The sequence below is a fragment of the Eretmochelys imbricata genome, chromosome 13 (assembly GCF_965152235.1).
Source record: "Eretmochelys imbricata isolate rEreImb1 chromosome 13, rEreImb1.hap1, whole genome shotgun sequence".
Classification (NCBI taxonomy): domain Eukaryota; kingdom Metazoa; phylum Chordata; order Testudines; family Cheloniidae; genus Eretmochelys; species Eretmochelys imbricata.
Genome location: NC_135584.1, coordinates 28532076 through 28554475, shown reverse-complemented (window position 1 = coordinate 28554475; position 22400 = coordinate 28532076). Strand labels below are relative to the sequence as shown.

Sequence of the window (22400 nt, the reverse complement as noted above, 5' to 3'; positions counted from 1 at the left end):
AAGCCAAGGGGGCAGCCCAAGAGAATCCCGGCCCCACTTGAAAGGTACCAGAAGAGTCAGGTGTTTGGCCTTACTGTCTAGACAAGAGGCTGTACAAAGAGCCACTCCCAGAGGAGACAATCTCACTGTGGTTCCTGCTATCTCTGCCAGGCGAGGGTCCCCCCTACAGGCCCTGCTTTGTGTCTCAGCTGTGGTGACATGGAGGGTGCCCACACAGCAGATCTGCGTACAAAAAGAGGAATGCCATTGTCCTACTGGCTAAAATTCATGTCAGTGTCTGGCCCCCAGTGAGGAGCCGTAACTGAGAGCTCAGGATGTGATGAAACCCACGGCTGGCTGGTGCGTGGCACAGCTCTGCCGCTGTGCCCAATCCACAGAAGATGCGTGTCTGTCAGCCCCAGCTAGCGGGACCCAGCTCTTCGGCTCAACCTGTAGCAGCTCACACACTTAGCTCTGGAGTCCCTGAGGTCACCCCAGATGGTGGCGACACAATGACACAGGCAGTTTTTGTATCACTTGATAATCAAGGCTCACAGAAATCGCTCCGTGGGACATCTGCTGTATTTGTAAGGATGGAATAAGAGTGAAGCAGCCAGGTCCTAAGCAGTTCTACCAGGGCAGAGAGGACATCTGGCCCGCCAGTCCACTGGCTGATATAGGATATGCCCTGGTCCTGGAGGAAAATTAAAACTGCTGGCGCAAGGAATGAGGGGCCAAAGCGGTCGAGAATGACTAATGCAAACCTAACAGAGCCCCTGACCCAGGGCAGGGAAACAGCTCTGAGACAACAACTCTTCGCTCAGATCTCAAAAGGGAACATTTCAGAGGTTCCAAAGAGTCTGGTTAATTTTTATTTCTGCACAATCCTGACCTAGGGAGAAATGGCACTAGAATGGCTCTCCAAGCAGCACTGCCAGCCCAACCAGGAACAGGGAACCCCAGAAATCTCACGTGAGCCTCCTCTCCTGCAGCTTCCAGCCTGCAGATTTCACAGGCCAATTAGTCTGAATGAGGCATGGATTGGAGACGGACCTGAGCCAGGAAGCAGGCGCCCAGAGCCCACTTGCACCGGAGTTCAGAGACATGTTTGGATCTAGTGTGGAGAACGGGGGCACCCTGTGGCTCCCCTCAGCCATTCTCCTATTCCATCCCATGGACTTTTACAGCAGCCTGCTTCTGTTCACAGACCAGTAAGGGGGTGGGATTGGTCAGCTCACAGCAGCAGTTCTGCCCTAGGTGGGTTCATGATTTTGTTCTACCCTCAAGCACCCACTTGTTTCAGCAAGTTTGGCCCTGTGGTTAAACTGAACCCCAGCCTTCTCGCCTGTCCCCTTCTGCCCGCTGTCAGCACTCACAGTAATCTGAGAGTTCACGGCCATGGCCAGCCCCTCTGTGCTCCGTGAGTTAAGGCTGAGCAGGTTTCCTGGCAGAGCTGACTGATTCAGCAGCTTTCCCTCTACTCCCTCTTGAGAGCAGCAGACAGCACTCTGAACTCTGTCTCTGTCTCCGAGAAGGCTGCCAGCTCCCAGCTGCGAGGCTCTGGCCGAGGGTGGCTTCGAGGACCAAAAGCACTTACGTGTTATTAAACTCACTGTTGCTTTTCTTGAGGCCTTGGAATGAATACAGAGCACAGCTGTAAAACCAGGATCCTCCCGGCTTTAACCCTCGTCTGTTCACTGCTGCTCACCGGCCCTTGTGACAGCCATTTGAGCCAGTCTAGCTCACTGCCCCCGCTCTGGGTGTCCCTCCCCTGCACAGAGCCTGGCATGCTGCCGTTAGAAAAGGGGGCTACTTCATGGCACAGGCCTGAGCAGAGCTGCCCCAGTCGGTGCCGGCCCGGGCACACTGCTGGGGTGCTGCCAGTGACACCGTCAGAGGCAGAACTTCACCTTCAGCGGGTGGAGAGAAGCTGCGTGGCACAGCGCCAGGCTCTGCCTGCAAAGCACAGCCCAGGCTGCAGCCCGTGCGGCTGGGGCTCCCCTGCTCTGATACCCAAGCGAGCCGGACTGAAGCTAGCTGGGGTATGTCTGCTCACCCTGCAATCCCACCCCCCATCGCAGGGTAGCCAACCCCGCAGGCTCATCACCGCTGGTATATTCTGGCTGGGGACGGGCATAGCGTAGAACGAGCTGGCTGCCTCGCTTCTGTTTGTTGTGGGCAACAGAAAGTTCATGAAGTGCTTGAAGATCCTGGGGGTGGTGGGGGAGGGCAGAGTTACTGAAGTGCCAAGTGCTTTTCTTTGGGGTACTCTCGCTAGGGGTGCACGTGGGGCCAAGCTCTCGTCGGGACTCAGTGGAGTCACACCAGCAGAGCATCTGGCCCACTGTGCAGAAGCAAAGAATTGCTCCCTGACTAACCCTAACGTATCAGCCATATCAGCAGAAACTGTCTCTCAGATTGCCCAGAAAAATGTCCCTGGATGGACCGGGAAAATCCCAAGTTTCAAGCCACCTACTTTCAGGTATCCAGAGAGGAGACTGAATGGCAAAAGACTTCAGCTTTGTCTACAGTCTCGGCCCCTTTCCTCACTTCCCACCCACTGACCAGGGACTTAGTGCTCACCCACCTGCTTCCAGTTAACACTTTTGGAGGCATGCACAGGTCAGAGCCCCTGGAGAAGCTGTGCAGCTGGAATCAGTTGCGAAAGGAGGCAGGGCCAGGATATGTCTGAGGCAGAAGGATGCTGACCGGAGCGAACCAAGCCAGGCAATGGATTGGTATTTTTGTGAAATGCTCCAGATCGGGGTTCCAAGTGGCCTGCAAAACAAATCACGGCTGGAAAAGGAAACGGGAACGAAGCTGGAACCCAGGCTCCCAGGCTTGTCAGAGGAAAGAACCCCCAAAAGCTGAAGAATTGGAGAGATCCAAGCTGGGAAACCCACAGCTCACCCCACTGTCGATGCTGGATGGCTCCCAAGAGTGCTGTCAAGCACAGCTGGAGCACGCCAGCTACCCAGCTGCTCAGCCATATGACTCAGGCCCTTGCTCAGGGGACCTGCTCTTCAGCAAGAGCCAGAATGCCCCCACCTTTCCCACCTCCTCAGCCTTTAAGGGCTAGTGGAATGAAGATACAGAGAGGAGAGTTTAAATAACACTCCCACCTTCTTTGCTTAACAATGTTCTGTCTGCTGCCACATAAACTAGGTGTTGGTCTCCACTAGGAGTTGAGGTTGAATTTAGCAGCATTAAATCAATTTAACCCTGCACCCGTCCACACGACAAAGCCCTTTTTTCGACTTAAAGGGCTCTTTAAATCGATTTCCTTACTCCACCACCGACAAGGGGATTAGCGCTGAAATCGGCCTTGCTGGGTCGAATCTGGGGTACTGTGGACACAATTCGAAGGTATTGGCCTCCGGGAGCTTTCCCAGAGTGCTCCATTGTGACCGTTCTGGACAGCACTCTCAACTCAGATGCACTGGCCAGGTAGACAGGAAAAGGCCCATGAACTTTTGAATTTCAATTTCCTGTTTGGACAGCGTGGCAAGCTGCAGGTGACCATGCAGAGCTCATCAGCAGAGGTGACCATGATGGAGTCCCAGAATCGCAAAAGAGCTCCAGCATGGACCGAACAGGAGGTACGGGATCTGATCACTGTATGGGGAGAGGAATCCGTGCTATCAGAACTACGTTCCAGTTTTCGAAATCCAAAAACATTTGTCAAAATCTCCCAGGGCATGAAGGACAGAGGCCATAACAGGGACCCGAAGCAGTGCCGCGTGAAACTTAAGGAGCTGATGCAAGCCTACCATAAAAACAGAGAGGCAAACGGCCGCTCCAGGTCAGAGCCCCAAACATGCCGCTTCTTTGATGAGCTGCATGCCATTTCAGGGGTTCAGCCACCACTACCCCAGCCGTGTTGTTTGACTCCTTCAATGGAAATGGAGGCAACACGGAAGCAGGTTTTGGGGACGAGGAAGATGATGATGATGAGGTTGTAGATAGCTCACAGCAAGCAAGCGGAGAAACCGGTTTTCCCGACAGCCAGGAACTGTTTCTTACCCTGGACCTGGAGCCAGTACCCCCCCAAACCCACCCAAGGCTGCCTCCCAGACTGCCAGGCCGAGAAGGGACCTCCGGTGAGTGTACCTTTTAAAATACTATACATGGTTTAAAAGCAAGCATGTTTAATGATTAATTTGCCCTGCCTTTGTAAAAGGTTTCTGGGGAGGGCAGCCTTATTCCATCCACCATGGTAGGACACTTTACCACACCAGGCCAGTAGCATGTACTCAGGAATCACTGTAGAACAAAGCATTGCAGTGTATGTTTGCTGGTGTTCAAACAACATCTATTCTTTATCTCTCTGTGTTATCCTCAGGAGAGTGATATCATTTATAGTCACCTGGTTGAAATAGGGTGCTTTTCTTAAGGGGACATTCAGAGGTGCCCGTTCCTGCTGGGCTGTTTGCCTGTGGCTGAACAGAAATGTTCCCCGCTGTTAGCCACGGGGAGGGGGGAAGGGCTAGCCACGCGCTGGGGGGAGGCAAAATGCAACCTTGGAACGAAACCACATGTGCTATGTATGTAATGTTAACAGCAAGGTTTACCCGTGAAAGAGTGTACCCACTGTTCTGTACAATGTGTCTTTTTAAATATCACTGTCCTTTTTTTTTTCTCCACCAGCTGCATGTGTTTCAAGGATCACAGGATCTTCTCTTCTCAGAGGCTAGCGAAGATTAGAAGGCGAAAAAAACGCACTCGCGATGAAATGTTCTCTGAGCTCATGCTGTCCTCCCACACTGAGAGAGCACAGACGAATGCGTGGAAGCAGACAATGTCAGAGTGCAGGAAAGCACAAAATGACCGGGAGGATAGGTGGTGGGCTGAAGAGAGTAAGTGGAGAGCTGAAGAGAGGGCTGAAGCTGAAAGGTGTGAAAGCTGTGAAAGGCAGCGTGATGAGAGGAGGCAGGATTCAATGCTGAGGCTGCTGGAAGATCAAATTAATATGCTCCAGTGTATGGCTGAGCTGCAGGAAAGGCAGCAGGAGCACAGACCGCCACTACAGCCCCTGTGTAACCAACCGCCCTCCTCCCCAAGTTCCATAGCCTCCTCATCCAGACGCCCAAGAACGTGGTGGGGGGGCCTCCGGCCACCCAGCCACTCTGCCCCAGAGGATTGCCCAAGCAACAGAAAGCTGGCATTCAATAAGTTTTAAAGTTTTAAACTTTTAAAGTGCTGTGTGGCCTTGTCCTTCCCTCCTCCACCACCCCTCCTGGGCTACCTTGGTAGTTATCCCCCTATTTGTGTGATGAATTAATAAAGAATGCATGAATGTGAAGCAACAATGACTTTATTGCCTCTGCAAGCGGTGATATGAGGGAGGAGGGGAGGGTGGTTAGCTTACTGGGAAATAGAGTGAACCAAGGGGCGGGGGGTTTCATCAAGGAGAAACAAACAGAACTTTCACACCGTAGCCTGGCCAGTCATGAAACTGGTTTTCAAAGCTTCTCAGATGTGCACCGCGCCCTCCTGTGCTCTTCTAACCGCCCTGGTGTCTGGCTGTGCATAACCAGCAGCCAGACGATTTGCCTCAACCTCCCACCCTGCCATAAACATCTCCCCCTTACTCTCACAGATATTGTGGAGCGCACAGCAAGCAGTAATAACAGTGGGAATATTGGTTTCACTGAGGTCTAACTGAGTCAGTAAGCTGCGCCAGCGTGCTTTTAAACGTCCAAATGCACGTTCTATCACCATTATGCACTTGCTCAGCCTATAGTAGAACAGCTCCTGACTACTGTCTAACCTGCCTGTGTATGGCTTCATGAGCCATGGCATTAAGGGGTAGGCTGGGTCCCCAAGGATAACTATAGGCATTTCAACATCCCCAACGGTTATTTTCTGGTCTGGGAATAAAGTCCCTTCCTGCAGCTTTTGAAACAGACCAGAGTTCCTGAAGATGCGAGCGTCATGTACCTTTCCCGGCCATCCCACGCTGATATTGGTGAAACATCCCTTGTGATCCACCAGTGCTTGCAGCACTATTGAAAAGTACCCCTTGCAGTTTATGTATTTACCGGCTTGGTGCTCTGGTGCCAAGATAGGGAGATGGGTTCCATCTATGGCCCCACCACAGTTAGGGAATCCCATTGCAGCAAAGCCATCCACTATGACCTGCACATTTCCCAGAGTCACTGCTCTTGATATCAGCAGCTCAGTGACAGCGTTGGCTACTTGCATCACAGCAGCCCACACAGTAGATTTGCCCACTCCAAATTGATTCCCGACTGACCGGTAGCTGTCTGGCGTTGCAAGCTTCCACAGGGCTATTGCCACTCGCTTCTCAACTGTGAGGGCTGCTCTCATCTTGGTATTCTTGTGCCTCAGGGCAGGGGAAAGCAAGTCACAAAGTTCCATGAAAGTGCCCTTATACATGCAAGAGTTTTGCAGCCACTGGGAATCGTCCCAGACTTGCAACACTATGCGGTCCCACCTGGCTTGTTTACCGACCCCAGAATCGGCGTTCCACCGCATGAACCTGCCCCATTAGCACCATGATGCTCACATTGCCAGGGCCCATGCTTTGAGAGAAGTCTGTGTCCATGTCCTCATCACTCTCGTCACCGCGCTGATGTCGCCTACTTGCCCGGTTTCACTTTGCTAGGTTCTGGTGCTGCATATACTGCTGGATAATGCGTGTGGTGTTTAATGTGCTCCTAATTGCCAAAGGGATCTGAGAGGGCTCCATGCTTGCCGTGGTATGGCGTCTGCACAGAAAAAAGGTGCGGAACGATTGTCTGCCGTTGCTCTGACGGAGGGAGGGGTGACTGACGACATGGCTTACAGGGTTGGCTTACAGGGAATTAAAATCAACAAAGCTGGTGGCTTTGCGAGAAACAGAATGGCCCCCTCAAGGACAGAACTCAAAACTGGGTTTAGCAGGCCGTTGATTTCACGGAGGGAGGGAGGAGAAAATGAATACAAAACAAATCTGGTCTATTTCTTGTTTTGATCCACTTCATCTATCTTTATACATCTTGCTGGCAGCAGACTGTGCAGTACGACCGCTAGCCATCATCATCTCATGGGTGCTCAGCTGAAGATGGTGCAGTATGACTGCTGGCGATCGTCTTCTGTTGGCTGCAGATTAAAAGACAGTGCACTGCCGGTAGGACTCAATCGCCATGACACAAAACTTAAAAGGGAAATGACATGGTTGAATCACTCCCGTGTTTGCCCAGGCACCCCGACCTCATCAAGGTCAGTTAAAAGAGCACCCAGGACTACGTCGATGACGGCTACCAGTCATACTGCACTGTCTGCTGCCAAAAGGCAATAAACTGCTGCTGTGTAGCAATGCAGTACCACGTCTGCCAGCACCCAGGAGACATATGGTGACGGTTAGCTGAGCGGGCTCCATGCTTGCCGTGGTATGGCATCTGCACAGGTAACTCAAAAAAAAGTCGCAAAACGATTGTCTGCCCTTGCTTTCACAGAGGGAGGGAGGGAACGGGGGCCTGACGATATGTACCCGGAACCACCCGTGACAATGTTTTAACCCCATCAGGCACTGAGATTTCTACCCAGAATTCAAATGGGCGGCGGAGACTGCGGGAACTGTGGGATAGCTACCCATAGTGCAAAGCTCCGGAAGTCGATGGTTGCCTCGGTACTGTGGACACACTCTGCCGACTACATACACTTAGAGCATTTGTGTGGGGACGCACACAATTGACTGTATAAAAACGCTTTCTACAAAACCGACTTCTATAAATTCGACCTAATTTCCTAGTGTAGACATACCCTCAGGCTCCAATCAGCTAAGCAGGGATGTGCTTTGCCAGAGCGTGGGTAGGAGAACCTGTTGCACTGCAGGTGAGAAAAGGCATGTCACGCCATCATTCTTTTTTCCTGACCCTTGGCTCCCTGCCACCTCCCCACAAGCCATCATCACTGCTCAGAGGGGAGCAGTGCTGCACAAAGGCTAGGTAACGTCCCCACCCCAAAACCTGGGAGCAAGACACATTTATTTAGTGAACTCATTGTGCTGGAGCAGTCATTTCTTGCCTTGGTATCTCAGCAATGGCAACAGCGGAGGAAACGAGCATGCGCCGAGCTAGGACATCTGATTTCCTTTCAGTTTGATCCAGACACCTGAACTGGCTCTCCCGCAATGAAGCAAATAGGGCCCTGCCATGCTCGAGTGAGGTTACCTGCACTCAGCCCCACAGAGCGATGGGAAGCCAGTACCTTCCGCTGCTTAGCCCCTGCGAGGCTGCAAATGAATCAAACGAAGACGCCAAGTCCCCGAACACAGGAGCAAACCCTCGCCAGCTTCCCTTTGGAGTTTACCTGCTGGGATTTTTAATTTATTAAAGAAGCCTGCTGGGTCTCATCTGAGCCACAGCAAACTATAGTGAAGCCCTCTCTGCAGATCCATGTTCTCAGCACTGCCCTCTTAGCAGCAGGGCGAGTAAACAGTTCAGGTCTGGGAAGAGGGGCCTCCTGTGATCTCTCTCCCTAGACACAAGGCAACTCATCCCAACCCCATCCAGAATCTTTAGGAGAATAGGAAACAAACCCAGGCCAAAGGAAAGAGAGAAAAACAAGCAAGAGAGTGAGAGGTTTGAAGAAGGAATTTCACAGGCCTGGCGAGAAAGCAGTTCTCACATTTCTCTTTGGTTAAAAAGATCAACTTCCAGCAGCTGTGCAGAGGAGCACATTCCACAGGATGATGTGTGGTTCCGGAGGCTCCGGAGAGAGGAGGAATCAAGCCGCAGAAAGGGCTGAGCAAAGCTAAAAAGAGTTTAGAGACAATGCAGTTCGGGGCAGAGGGTGGGGGAGGGAAAACCCTCCAGATCCAAAGAAAAGGGCAAGGAAGCACTGGGAGCCAAAGAGAACAGCTCTCCTGTTCGCACAGGCCAAGTCTGGATGGCCAGAGTGCTCCACAGATCTGAGTCACCTTTGGGCTCGGTGTTTAGCAGAGCTGAATGGGAGGGTGAGTTTAGCTGTGCCTGGAAAAAGGACCCTCCCTCCCGGTGACAGCTGGGACAGTTGCTGCCCTGCACTAGTAGCCGTAGGGCTGATGGGACACAGCAATGGAAACAGTGGAGTTTAGTATATTGTTAGTGCATTGAGAATCTGCAAGAGAACGGCTCCTCCCTCCTACAGACCCCTTAGCAAAGACATTATAAAATCTCTCTCTACTCCCCCTCCACAAGGTCCTTCCCTAACTGCCGTGATGTTAGACGTACCAACTCCACTGCCCGTCTAGCCACTCGACAGAAAACAATTCTCAGTTACATCATTTGTGCGCTACGGTGAGAGCACGTGGCTGGGAGTTGGGACTCCTGGCCTCTATTTCCAGCCCTGCCACTGAGTCATTGCACGACGCTGGGCAAATCACCTCTGTGCCTCCAAAACGATACAGCAGAGATAGAAAAGGCACAAGGACATGTCAGAGAAGTAGTGGCAGGCCTGGCAAGACTCAATGCAAAGACGCATTTAAATGGTTAGGACCATTACTTAAGGGAGGAGAAAAATATGAGAAAGAGAGATAGTGCCCTGTATAGAGAATGTAAATCAGGGGTTCCTAGTAACCCTTTCTGAACATACAAGAACAAGGGCGACACAATAAAATCAAACAGGAATCGTTCTTTTACGCAACACAATTAGTCAGTGGAACTCTCAGCCACAAGCTATTGCTCAGGCAAAGAGTTTAGTAAGGAAGACTCAAAAAAGGACTGAACACACATATGAATAATAATAATACCCACAGTTCCACTAGCTAGGATTAAAAAGGTATCAGAGATATCAGCCTCCATGGTTCAGGATGGAAACCAAAGACTAGATACACAGGGTTAGGGAGAGATTTCTTTGAAGGCCAGTCATTGTCCGATTGTCCTTTATAGAGGCACAAAACGGAGGGGATGAGGTTACACCATCTGCTGAAGCAACTGGTACTGGCCCCTGCCAGAGTCAAGGTGCTGAGCTAGGTGGAAGTTAGAAGTTATTATTAAACAGCCTCATGCTGCCAGCTTGTCCCTGCTCCCGTGACACCTTGCAGGGTAGGGGCTTTGTGACCACATGACCACTTCTGCTGCCAGTTAAGGCACCCCGCTCAGGCCGATGGCAGGGAGGCCTATGTTCCTGCAGCCATGTCTGCAGCCCCAGGATTAATTATACCCAGACCTGGCCTTTCTCCCTGTCCCAATAGCCCCAGAGATGCTCTCCCCCTACCATGATCCCTGCAGGAGCCCAAAAGGGCAAAAGAAAAAGTCTGCAGGACAGTGGGGTGGGAGGAGGTATTGTTTCATATTCTCTGTGTATATATAAAGTCTGCTGCAGTTTCCACGGTATGCATCTGATGAAGTGAGCTGTAGCTCACGAAAGCTCATGCTCAAATAAATTGGTTAGTCTCTAAGGTGCCACAAGTACTCCTTTTCTTTTTGCGAATACAGACTAACACGGCTGTTACTCTGAAATCTGCTCCTAAGGGCATTTAACACTGACCTGGGCCAGAGTGCCCTGTCAGGATGCACACAGGGAGGGGCCGCTCCATGCCTAGATTCTCCCCTCCGCCTGCGTGGAAGTGGGGAGTGTCCCTGCTGCACGCCCTGGAGCGGTCTCCAGCGGGCGGGGCTCCATACACATGACAGCATGTGCACAATGCATTGTCTCCTCTGGACAGCAGAGGGGAATCCTGGCAGAAGGCTGCCCTGGCTCTGGCTCCAGGACCTTCTGTCTGTGCCGTGGAACCTGCCTCCAGGGAGAGACGCTTTTCCAGCAGGACGCCCCCGGCTCCGAAGGATCCCGGGGGACCCACCAGATCTTTGCTGTGACCCCTCTGCCTGACCCCCCACTTTGAAGGAATGATCTAGTAGGAAGCTCCACAAGGCTGCCCCCCGCGTGGGTCCTCCTAGCTGGGCGACAGCCTGGTCCCTCAGGACGAGCCATTGTTCTACAGGCTAAATGGAGAGTTGGTCTCAGGCCAGGGCCTAGCAGACTGGTGCGCAGGCCACGAAAACCTACACAAAACAACTTGTCCCCTTCCCTACAGGGCCCCCACAGAGAGGCCAAGGCCTGTACTTGTCCGTGGGGTTGCAGGGAGTGGGGTGGAGCGCTCTGCTGTCACCCTGGCAGAGGTCAGAAAAGAACAAGATAAGTCCATGAAGGACATCGCTAGCTATTAGCTAAAATGGCAGGGAGGCAACCTCATGCTCTGGGTGTCCCTAAACCTCCAACTGCCAGAAGTTGGGACTGGGAGGACAGAGGATGGATCACTTGATAACTGCCCTGGTCCGTTCATTCCCTCGGAAGCATCCAGCACTGGCCACGGTTGGAAGACATGGTTGGGCTAAGTGAACCATTGGTCTGACCCAGTTTGACCCCTCTTATGTTCTCTTGTCTCTGAAGCACACTGGTGGGAGGCAGCACGGGGGGAGCTGGTACTGCCCAGCTGTGCTTCCGTCTCATGGGATGTCAACCCAGGCCCTCTCACCAGCACTAAATTCAGCCCAAGGAATGCAGGATGTGGCCAGCTAAGGGACAGCGTTAGGATTTACACCCAGGGCCAGGCCTCAGCTCTGCTCAGCGACTCCGAAATCAATAGGGTGTGTGGCTATACACCAGCTGAGGCTCTGCCCTGGCTTTCAAACAAAACACTGGGAAGATGCTAAACAATTTGCCATTGACCGACTGACCGAGAGAGGCTTCTCTGGGGGTAGGGCCAGAACCCAGGGGGATCCCGGGCTGGCCCTTTCGTTCTTGTGGCTGTTCTGGCAGAAGAGGGAGGAGGAGACACATCACAACCAGGACATTTGCGCTCCCCACTAAAACTTTACGTTAGCTCTCTAGCAGTCCGCCCTTCTTGTGCCAGTCCACTTCCGCTCTGCCCAGGGTTGAGAGGCCAGCAGGGCCTGCTCAGGTGAAGCAGGGACTCGGGTAGCTGAGCGCAATGTCAGACTCTCCGGCTTGTCGGACAGGCAGGCCAGGCTAATTGATTCAGGGCAGAGACACCACTAATCTTCATTATTTCATCTCTCCCAGCCCAGTCACTGTGGCTCTCTCCTTCGGCCAGTTACGGGTTCTCCTTCAGTACAGCAGACTGGCCTCTCCACTTCGCAGAGGACGTAGGAGTTCTCTCACGACAGAGCCGTCTGGCCACATCTGACATGACTGTGACTGCAGGGTCAACCTTTCCCAGTGCCCAGCAGTTCAGTCTGCTGGCTCAGACGTGAGGCAGCGTGAGAGTCTCCTCCCAGGTGTCTGGATCGAGTGGGTCTCCTGAAACCTTCAGCCACCTGTGGCTCTTCACTGCCAGCTCACCTGGCCATAACACTTCATCACTCCTATAGCTCTGAGATGTGCCAGGCAGTCACAACTGCAATCAGTGAAGACTGGGAGAGTCCCCAGAGCTTTAATGGTTCTCACAACGTCTCCGCCGTTATTCAAGTCAGTCTAGTTTTACAGGTCACTGACATTTGTGATCCTGAGAAACAGCTTGGTTTAAAACTAACATCCTCCAAAAACACCAGATCAGCATTCCCAGATCTCCCCTCTCACTGGGACCTGGGTGATGGGATTTTTTTAATGGTCATTATTTTTTTCAGGCACCAAATCTAGTCTGTTCATGCTGCTGTAGGTGAGGATGAGTCCAGGAGGAAAGTTGCTGCATAAGTACGAGGCTATTCTGACTTCCATTATTAAACTTTGGCTTTCAAGTGTTTAGAACTTGGCATATTTACACCCTATGCCCCAGAGGCTCAGGGTTACATAGAACAAATTGTCCATGCTGTCTAACTGCAGGCCAGATTCCAGCCCCTGCTATGGCCCCTTTATGCTGCGTTGGTAGTTTTCAGGGGGGCAAATCATCCCATAGGGGAACTGCCCCTCCTGTGTGTGGGGAGTGGGGGGAGAGGTTCTCAGCAAAGCAGCATGCCAGGGGTGGGACGGGTGGAAAGAGATGTGACCGGAACACACTGTGCTCTGGCTAGCCTGAGCTTTCACTGGAATTTCAAACACAAAACAAACAACATTACAGCTTAAAATCTCTCTTTTAGTGCTTGGAACAGGGAGCTGAATGGATTTCCCAGCTCACTGGATTTTCATCTTTGAATACCTGGGTTCAAATCTCAGCAAGACACACATGAAGATTAACATGATGGCCTCAGCCACGTCCTGAGTTTAACCCCTACTCTGTGTTGGAAATTATTTTCCTAATGCATTTATTAAGGTTTCCCAGCACTCAGTTTTCTTTATTTGTCCCAAAGGGCCACTTGGTGCTGGCTGCATCCCAAACACCAATATAATCATATACACTCTTGTACTTTATACACTAACAGCAATACTGTTATAAGCATTGGCCAAAAAATTTGCAACAAGTTCAGGCCCAGGAGACACCTTCCCACCATGGCATGGCTCCTGAGGGATAAGGAAAAGCTCTGCCCAAGAGCCCTAGAAACCCTTGCTCTTCACACTCAATAGCAAACAAGGGATGTCCTTGCTGGTTAATGGACTTCAGCCAAAGACAAAAAAGGGAGTTTTAGGGCTAAACCCTGAACCTGGTGCCCAATTAACCCTGTTTTCTATATTTCTATTACTTCAGCCCAGACAGTCAATCAGGTAACACTGATATTTCCAGGATCACTACAAATACAACACAAACAACTCTTCTCTCTCATGATCTTATTGGTTTGGTCCCATGCTTTGAGCACACGGCTCATGCTAAGGTCCAAACTCAATCTAAAACCAGCAGTCACCCAGGTCTAACATGGGCCTAGGTTCCTTCACTCTGGCACTGACTCCCATTGAGACCTTGGGCTAGTCATCCCCGCTCTGCCTCAGTGCATCTGGGGGTGAAATGGAGAGCACAGTCGGAGCCTAGCTCCCAGGACCCTCCGGCGGAGGTCTCAGTGCATACCCATAAAGCATTTGAAGCTGAAATGCGATATCATCACTCCCCACATTTATCTATGAGAAAGCACCAGTCACACCCAGTTAACAGAGTCTGCTCAGACCAGGCCCTTCACTGTAATACCGGGGGTGCTGCAGGCCAGGACTGAGCCATGGGGGAGACCCAAGCGCGGAGCTGAAGGGGAAACACAAGTGAGGATTGTGGTGAAGACGGCAGGAGAGCCCATGGGGAAGCAAGCCTGCACTGCCCCTACGCCAGATCTAGCCAGTAGCACCAGAATGAGAAGATCTGGGGTGAGCCGGGCAATGCAGAATTGAACTGAAATGCCCTATTTAACCCAGAGTGCAGCCCCAAGGCGGCCCAGAGTCCTGCCCCACAGTCACCCGCCCCGTGCGAGCCCCTGAAGGGGGAGGGTAAAGCTAGTGAGCTCCAGGCCTTTGTTGCCGGAGACTGAGCAGAACAAGCAGATTCTGTCCATCTATTCAGGGAGATCCCAGCAGCTATTTCCCACTCTCAGGATGAGCAGATAGAATGGTTTGTGCATATTTTGTTTTTAATTAAAAACGGTATGTAAATGTATATGCAGATTGGGATCTCAGGCTCCTGGCGAACTGCCAGTGCAGCCCTCGCTGTTGCACAGAGCAGGCACCGCAGATGCCTCCATATTGCAGCCCATCTGGCATGTAAAATCCCTTGCTGGTCAGACTGGCTCCCGTGGGCATCCCCCAGCAGGGAGCCTCACCCCAGGCCCTCGTGGCTTTGGCGAGGCTAAGCAGAACCCCCGACAGGTTCGGGATGGCAAAGGGGGCGTGTGAACTTTCCTCAGCATTAAGAGTTTCCGAGTGGAAACTTCCTTCGCCATAGTCCATCATTTAGTCACCCTGCCTTTGTTACCTGATTCAGGCATGGCCCAGCTGAGCCCCACGTGCCCTGCATTTTGGACAATTCTGGCCCTTTCCAGGGCATCCTGGGGGGAGCCCCCAGAGAATGCTCCATGGCACCTCCCAGCACTGAACCTAGATGCATTGTGCAGAAATAAAAACGAACAGCAGCACCTCTGGGATGGGGGAATGGGGTCTGTATCTCAGCCATGGGGAAAGTACACGCAGTCTCATTGGCAACATTCGCCACATTCATACCCAGGTCTGCTCTGGTACTTACCCTCCAAGACCACCTCCTTGCCAGTCTTCTTCAGTGCCTGCACTGCCTCATCGTGCGTCGCCTCTGAAAGGTCGGCCCCATTGACGGAGAGGATAGCGTCTCCTACGAACAGCGCCTCTGTCTGATCTGCAGCCAGCCCCTTAAAGATCTTGGAAATCAAGATCGGCATTTTATTCTCTCGGCCACCTGAGAAGAAAAGGAAAAAAGGAAGTGGTTAGATACTATTTATATACAGAAGGAGAAGGTACTACTTAGATAGCATCCTGCTTAAGACAAATCTGAGTGCCGATATATCAAGATTTAGCTCATTTTCCCCAGTAATGCATCAGATTCGCAACCGCTGGTGTCATTTTTGGGTAGAAAATCATTTTCATTACTTTTATCATCATGCAGAGGAGCATGAATCAGAGGAGGTAGGCATCGGACCTCGCTTCCACCCAGAGATCCTAGGAACTGTCCTTTTCTTCCTTGAATCTCAGAATATACATTCTGCCACATCGCTCATGGAGGAGAGACGTCCAGATTCTGGCCCCCTTCTTGGAAATACGAGATTCCTCAATTTTGGTTTCAGCCAGTTGCTACATGTCTGATTGATAGGGATGGTTCTTAGTGTTAGCTCTGTGCTAAGCTCCTGCCACATGGAGGAAGCATCTGTTCGTCTCACAGCAGTGATACTGGCTGCTTATTCCACCCCAGTGCAGGCCTGTCTGCAAGTTTCTAGAGGCTCTTCTGACTAGACATCAATAAAGTGAAATGCAAAAGAAAGGAAGCACAGATCTGCTCCCTACACGGCTGTCTCACGTCCGGCTCTCATCAGAGTCTCTTTAGTGGAAATTCCACTGCTACCATGTCTGTGGATGACACCGAAATAAGAGGTTTAACAACTACACAGGTGGCCGGGGTCTAACTGGGAAATGACCAAGAAAGTTTAGAGTACAGATGGCTGCAGGCATCAAAGAGCGACCTGGCTGGAGTGCAAGATACCGCGCCTTGGACGTAGCTCTCCATCCCCAAGAACCATGGGCCCGATCCTGACTGGGTTCTACTGCAATGTAAGCATTACCTGTAACAACAAACAAACGGATGATAGCACCTCCAGGAGCAGGGAATAACAGACGCACATCATGGCAGGGGGACAGGCCACATGGATGCACCCATTGCATTAAAGAACCTTTGTTTTTGGCTTGATCAAGTCCTGACATTATAAAATGCATTGCCTGAGCTGAGCTCATCCACTGTGAACAACAGCCCGGTAGGAGCCAGAGGGGAAGGGAGGTTAAGGCATTAGCCTGATACTTGGGACCCTGGATTCAATTCCTGACTCTGCAACAGGCTGTGTGACCTTGGTCAAGTCACCTAGTTTCTCTCTGAGCCTCAGCTTCTGTCAAGGCTGATTCCCCACTCTGGGACTCTGAGTGCAGGAGGTGGGGGCCTGCAAGGATTCTAAAAATTAACACTGGCCACTCCAGGCTTCTGTTAAACTCCCAAGGTTACAGCTTCTCTCTGACCTTGGATGGGTAGATGTTGCCACCACCCAAGGGCAAAACCCCTTGAGGACCCAGGAAGGTGCACTTGGGAATTCCTTCCTGTGGGGTACCCTCAAGCCCTTTCACACACACACACCCTGCCCCTGGGAAGAGCTGAGAAAGAAAAACAAAGGAAATCAGCTGTTGCCACCAGCTAATTAAACAACATGTGCACAAACCTATTAGGACACAAAAACCCAATACTCCTCTTAAAAAAGGTAAATTTTGTTTAAAACAAAAAGAAAGAAAATACACCTGGAAAGTCAGGCTATTGCTAGATTTAAAAAAAAAAAAAAAACACTTACAAGGATTAATCATCAAGAATAACTTTCTTGAGGTCCAGCTTAAAGGTTACAAGCAAAACAAAAGCATTTGGAGTTAGCACAGAGGAGTCCACAAGCCATAAAGAAATAAAAGGAGATAAACCTAATCACATCTTCCTAGACATTTCCTGATCTACTTACATATCTGGGATTTCCAATGAGTAGTTTCTAGGTATGATACCGATGATTTTTCATACCTGGCCCAAAGCTTCTTACAGCATAACTGCAGCCCTGTCTGTCTCTCCCCGAGAACAACAACAGACAGACAAAAGGGGAGTCTTGTTTCAATTTCAAAAAGTTCTAGCCTTCCCATCGGCTCTTTTGGCCAGGTGCCCACTCCCTTCCTTTTACCTATGCGTAGCAGTGACTTTTAACCCTTTACAGGTAAAACAAGTAGAGAACAGCTACTAAGAGGGATTTTATAGCTAACTGGCTGGCTGGGTCCATAAAAGGGAGCTACCCCCCTTCATTTATCACAGCTCCCCTCCTGTACAATGGGGCTAACAGTATCTCACAATGAGGTTGGGAGGAGAAATACATTTCAGTTTGTGAGGCACTCTGGAACTGCAATAAGGGAGGCTAATACAGGGTGAGGAGGAAATTGGAAAGGGGTATTTCTGTGTTTGTTTGGTAAAACTTTTAATGCACTCAAATCAACAGGATTAACTCAAAGTCAATGGGAGTTAGGTACCTATCTAACTTTGAGAATGTGGGCCTCAGCTCCTCTGGTGAGAAGTCTGGCAACAGTACCTAGCCAGATGGAGTAATAGTCTCCAGCTCTCCACTCGCTCCGAGCTGGGAGAAGAGGGGCTCAGGAAGAGTCACTGTCTTAGGAAGTAGTCTACAGCATGAAAAAGTGTGAGAACCACTGGGATAAACCTAGGTGTGCGCTTCCGGGGAGGCTGCGGAGTTCTACTTGTTTCCTCAGCCACCTAGAGATTCCTGTCAGTGTTCATTTTTTTGGTGGGAAAATGTGACGTTCAGCTATGATATTTATTGCATTTGAATGGAAAAGTGTCACTTTGTAGTGCCTTCCCGCCATGCCCTCTCCACCCTCCCAGGCCCTGATGGTCACCTTCACATCTGCATGACCAGCTGCACCGATTTATGGCTCCCAGTTTGAATTGTTATTACTTTGCTTTTGCACGTGTCATTGCAAAAATGAAGCGTTACCTGAATGGAGTAACGTTTCTCCTAGGAAGGAGATGGATGGGAATTTTTAGACAGAACTTTTTTTTGCTCTAAAATGCCTATTCATCAACACCAAATTGTTTTGCGGACACCATCGGTTTCAACAAAAAGGTTTCTCAGGTCCGGGATGGAAGAGAGCCAGTGAAACCTACCCCAGAATAGCCAAAGAGCTTACACTCTAAAATTCAGACAAGACACAGAAAAGGGAGCAGAGAAATGGTGGGACTGGAATAGAGGAAGGGAGAACAAAGGTTATAAAAACAAGGCCATGTTGATGCTCAGGATTTACAAAAATGCAGATCTTGAAGGTTTTAGTGGCTTTTTTATTACGATTATTAACTATCCCTAGCTCTTAAATAGCACTTATATATTTCATCAGTAGATTGAAGGTAAACGGGGAGTCCCGTATCTGGGCAGCGTAAAGGAATCAAAGCACGTTTCTGTGTAACACATGGACTTTGCACGGTATGCCTCCATAAAGAAGCCCCTCCAGCAGCGGGGAAAGCATGAAGAAGGCACAGAAGAATCAATTATATCAGCTAGTTGCTCTAAACAGATGCTGGTTATGCTACCACTCCAACAGCCATATTTTCCAAAGAGCTCATCTCCCATCTGGCAGCCAAATGAACTCTTGAGTATCTGGATCTAGAAGTCCACATTTTTTGCCACTGGTAGCATGGATAGGAACATTCTGGCAAGGACTCAGCCGAGACAGAACAGGGACAGAGCTCTAGATTTCACTGAACCAGACTGAGCTCTGTTAGTTTTGTGACTATATCGAAATAAGTTATGTTTTTGCTTTGCTGTACAGACTTTATAAAACAAGGCCTTGTGGGATGCATGGATAAGAGTCCTCCCTCAAGAGACTGAACTCACAATGTGGGCCCAGTTCCATATTTCTGTAATGAGGAATCTCCTCCTTAGCATCCCCCCACACCACCAACATTAAAGATCTGTAATCGGAAAAGATCAATATACGGTAACAGCTCTCTAAGGCTGGACTCATCTCAACTGCAAAACAGAGAGAGGGATGTGAATTAAGGGCAAAACAGACACAAAAGAATCAAAGTATTATTAGATGTACAGGCCACTTAAATTAAAAAGGTCTCTAAAGAAGGAAATAGGGGAATGGTGCATTTGGGCCAGTTGCTGGCTTTTTTCTGCTTTATTCAGCTCCCAGATGTGCCCGGTCCTTTCCTCTTCCCCATCCCACGTAAGTTCTAGAGGCAAGAACACCAACTCTTTAACATTTGAAAGAGACCGACCTGGCTCCTGCATTGGCTTCAATTCTGTGGAAATGTGACCCCCACCCACCATGTATTAATGGGCCGAAGCCAGCCTGGCAACAGATCCATTTTCCAACATCTCCTCCTGTCAACCCTCTTTGAGTTCACTCAGATTCCCCACAAGGCACATTGTCTCTGTCTTGGATTTTGAAGGTCAAAACTGCCTGTCTACCAGGTGTGGCTTGTGGTGCATCAACTGTTAAAATAAACAACTGCACCCTACAGCTTAAAGAAAATTATACCTCCACAGCCCCATTCATTTTGTGCTCAACCTGTATATTTCTCAGAGCTTCTTCCAGCCACTGTGCTGACTTCCCCTGAGCAGTAAAGTTGCACAAATGAGGTCGTTGGAACTGTGCTGATCATGAGGATAGCAGGGCTTTTACAGTGCAGCCTTCACTGAGATCAATTCAGTAAGTGTGGTGGACTGCGGATTTTTATTCAGATATATTTTGATAGGGGTGATGGTATTTTGGAACAGAACTCTGTTGCGGGCTGCAGGTTAATGTGCAGGAATGCCAATAAAAGAACAGGAAAACATCCTTTCACATCAGTGACAGGACAATACAAATGCAATGCCAGTGCCTAGCCAGTGGGCAAATGCAAACAACCACCAGAATTCACAATTAAAAGACACCAAAAGTGACATGAACTGAATTATGTGGGATGTAAGGGGAGAACAATTCGCAGCTTTTTTTACACTTTCATGGAATAATTTATGAAAGGATAACTCCCCCCTCCCCCCTCCAGTTTAACCTTTCTGTTCAATACCACCCAACCCAGCTTAGATGCATTAGACCAGGGGTCAAATGACCCCTCAATGACAACTCAAATGACAACGAGAGCCACATGAAGACTAGTACATTGGCCTGAGGGCTGCAACACTGACCCCCCACTCCGCTGCCCAGTCCCGCCCCCACTCCACCCCTTCCATGAGGCCCTACCTCTGCCCCACCTCTTCCCACCCCTTCCTGCCCCCATTCCAACCCCTTCCCTGAAATCTCCACCTCAACTCATCCCCCTCCCTGCCCCCAGGGGGTGCAGGAGGGGTGCAGGGTGCGACAGGGGGCTCAGGGCAGGGGGTCCGGGTGCAGGAGGGGTATGGGGTGCAGCAGGGGGCTCAGGGCAGGGGGTTGGGGTGCAGGAGGGGTGCAGCAGGGGGCTCTGGGCAGGGGGTCGGGGTGCAGGAAGGGTGTGGGGTATGGCAGGGGGCTCAGTGCAGGGGATTGGGGTGCAGGAGGGGTGCGGGGTGTGGTGGGGGGGGGGGATGGCTCAGGCCCGGCACACACTGGGGGCAATAGAGGCCAAGGAAGATGTTTGATTATACATGTGAGATCTGTCTAGCCTAAGGTTAAGTAGACACAGTGCAAGTGATGGGCAATTTCAGGTACACAAGCTGATCTCACATGTATAATCAAACATCTTCCTTGGCCTCTATTGCATTCTAGATTTACAGCATGCACATGTAAACCTGCCAGCATACAACTCACATAAAAAAGCACTTTAAAGAAACCAGGACTCCAATCCTGCACTTGCTTAAGTTTATGCACTGTGAGTAGCCCACTTGGCTTCCATGGTATGGCTCACCACAGGGCTACTGAGTATGTATGTAAGTCTTTGCAGGAGCAGTGCCAAGTTATATTTGTACGTAAAGATAACACTTTAACGGGGAGCTGATTCAGCCTGTGTAACTGATATAACAGACCTAAAAATACACTGCAACTTTCAACCAGTGCATATGACAGGGCTCGGCAACATCATGCCATTTCCAGTTTAGAAATTAAGGAGCAGAACCTGCCAAGGTGTCACTCTTGCCACTCCTCATGCTAAGGCCTGACCCTGAAAACAGACACGTGAGCGACTTCGCTCCGCTCCTCCGGGCAAGTGCAGCACTGGGGCCTCCGATGGATCCGCTTGTCCATTTCCAACTTCCCCAGCAGCCGCAAGCGGCCGTGACAGGTTCCTTCCCCGCAGCCCAGCCGGAGCCGTGCTTCGGGGGAGCAGGAGATGGGGGGCTGGGACGGTGACCACCCCCAGGGCACCCTCCCCAGCCGCTTTAGCAGACACGGAGTGGGCACCCGGCCGCGCACAGAAGTTGGTCAGGCACCAGCCAACTCCCCGAGGCGCCGCAGGGCACGGGCCGCCTCCAGCTGCGCCTCGGCGCTACAAGGTGCCCACCGGGGAGAGCCCGGCAGTGCCGGCGCTGGGCGGTGGCGGGGCAGGACCCTCGAGCCCAGCGGCAGGTTCAGCCCACGGGGAACGGACCCTCGCCCTCTGCCGCGCCCCTCACCTTTGATGCTGATCCCGAGCCCCCCCACGTCCTGCTTCACGATCCGCACCGTGCGCTTCACGTTGGTGAGCGACTCGGGCACCTGGGCGCACGGCTCCCCGCCGTTCAGCTGCGCCGGGGCGGGCGGCGGCTCCTCGGCCCCCGCGCCCTTGCCGGGGCTCACGGTCAGGAAGTCCTCGGCCAGCGTGACCAGGACCCGCAGCCACTGCTCGCCCGGGGCTCGCAGCTCCAGCAGCCCGCTCTTCGGGGCTCTCCTGCCGGCCGCCATCTTCAGCGCATTCCTGGGATAGCTGCTGCTGCGCCGCCTCCCGCCTGCCAGGGGCCGGGGCGCACGGCGCGGAGCGGGGGCACCGGGCACCGAGCCACCCCTAGGGCGCCGCCCCCGGGAGGCAGGGCGGGCTGCCGGGCACAGGGGCAGCGAGCCGCCGCCCCGCCCAGGGAGCCGCCTCCCGACACGCCTCTCCTCTCCCTGGGGCGCACGGGGCTGCGGCGGACACATGGGCACCGCCCAGACCGTCCCCTCGGAGCCGCGTCTCAGCGCTCGCGGCCATCGGGGCAGGGCCCTGCCCAGGAGCCGGGCGCAGGGATGGGGTGGGGGCCCCTGCGGAGCCGGGCCGGGACCTCGGCTGCGGGCCAGGAGCTGCCCGCGGTTCGTGGCAGAAGGGGCAGAGCTCCTCGCCGGGCCAGCGCCTGCCGGTCCCCAGGCTGGGGCGTCCTGCAGACTTTGGGGATCGCTTCCCTGGCTAGGAACAGCGGGGTTCATGC

The 22400-nt window shown here is 51.8% G+C and overlaps 1 protein-coding gene across 1 annotated transcript in view; it reads right to left on the bottom strand.

Annotated features, from left to right (window-relative positions):
• The window catches only part of SNTA1 (syntrophin alpha 1), a 71374-nt gene extending 49383 nt beyond the window's left edge, over positions 1 to 21991 (bottom strand). Inside the window, exons 1-2 of the mRNA XM_077832265.1 lie at positions 21636 to 21991; positions 15020 to 15205 (exon numbers count right to left, since the gene is read on the bottom strand). Coding sequence (XP_077688391.1) covers positions 15020 to 15205; positions 21636 to 21903 — 454 coding nt within the window. The 5' untranslated portion in view covers positions 21904 to 21991. The remainder of the gene's footprint in view (positions 1 to 15019; positions 15206 to 21635) is intronic.
• Positions 21992 to 22400: the final 409 nt, after the last annotated feature.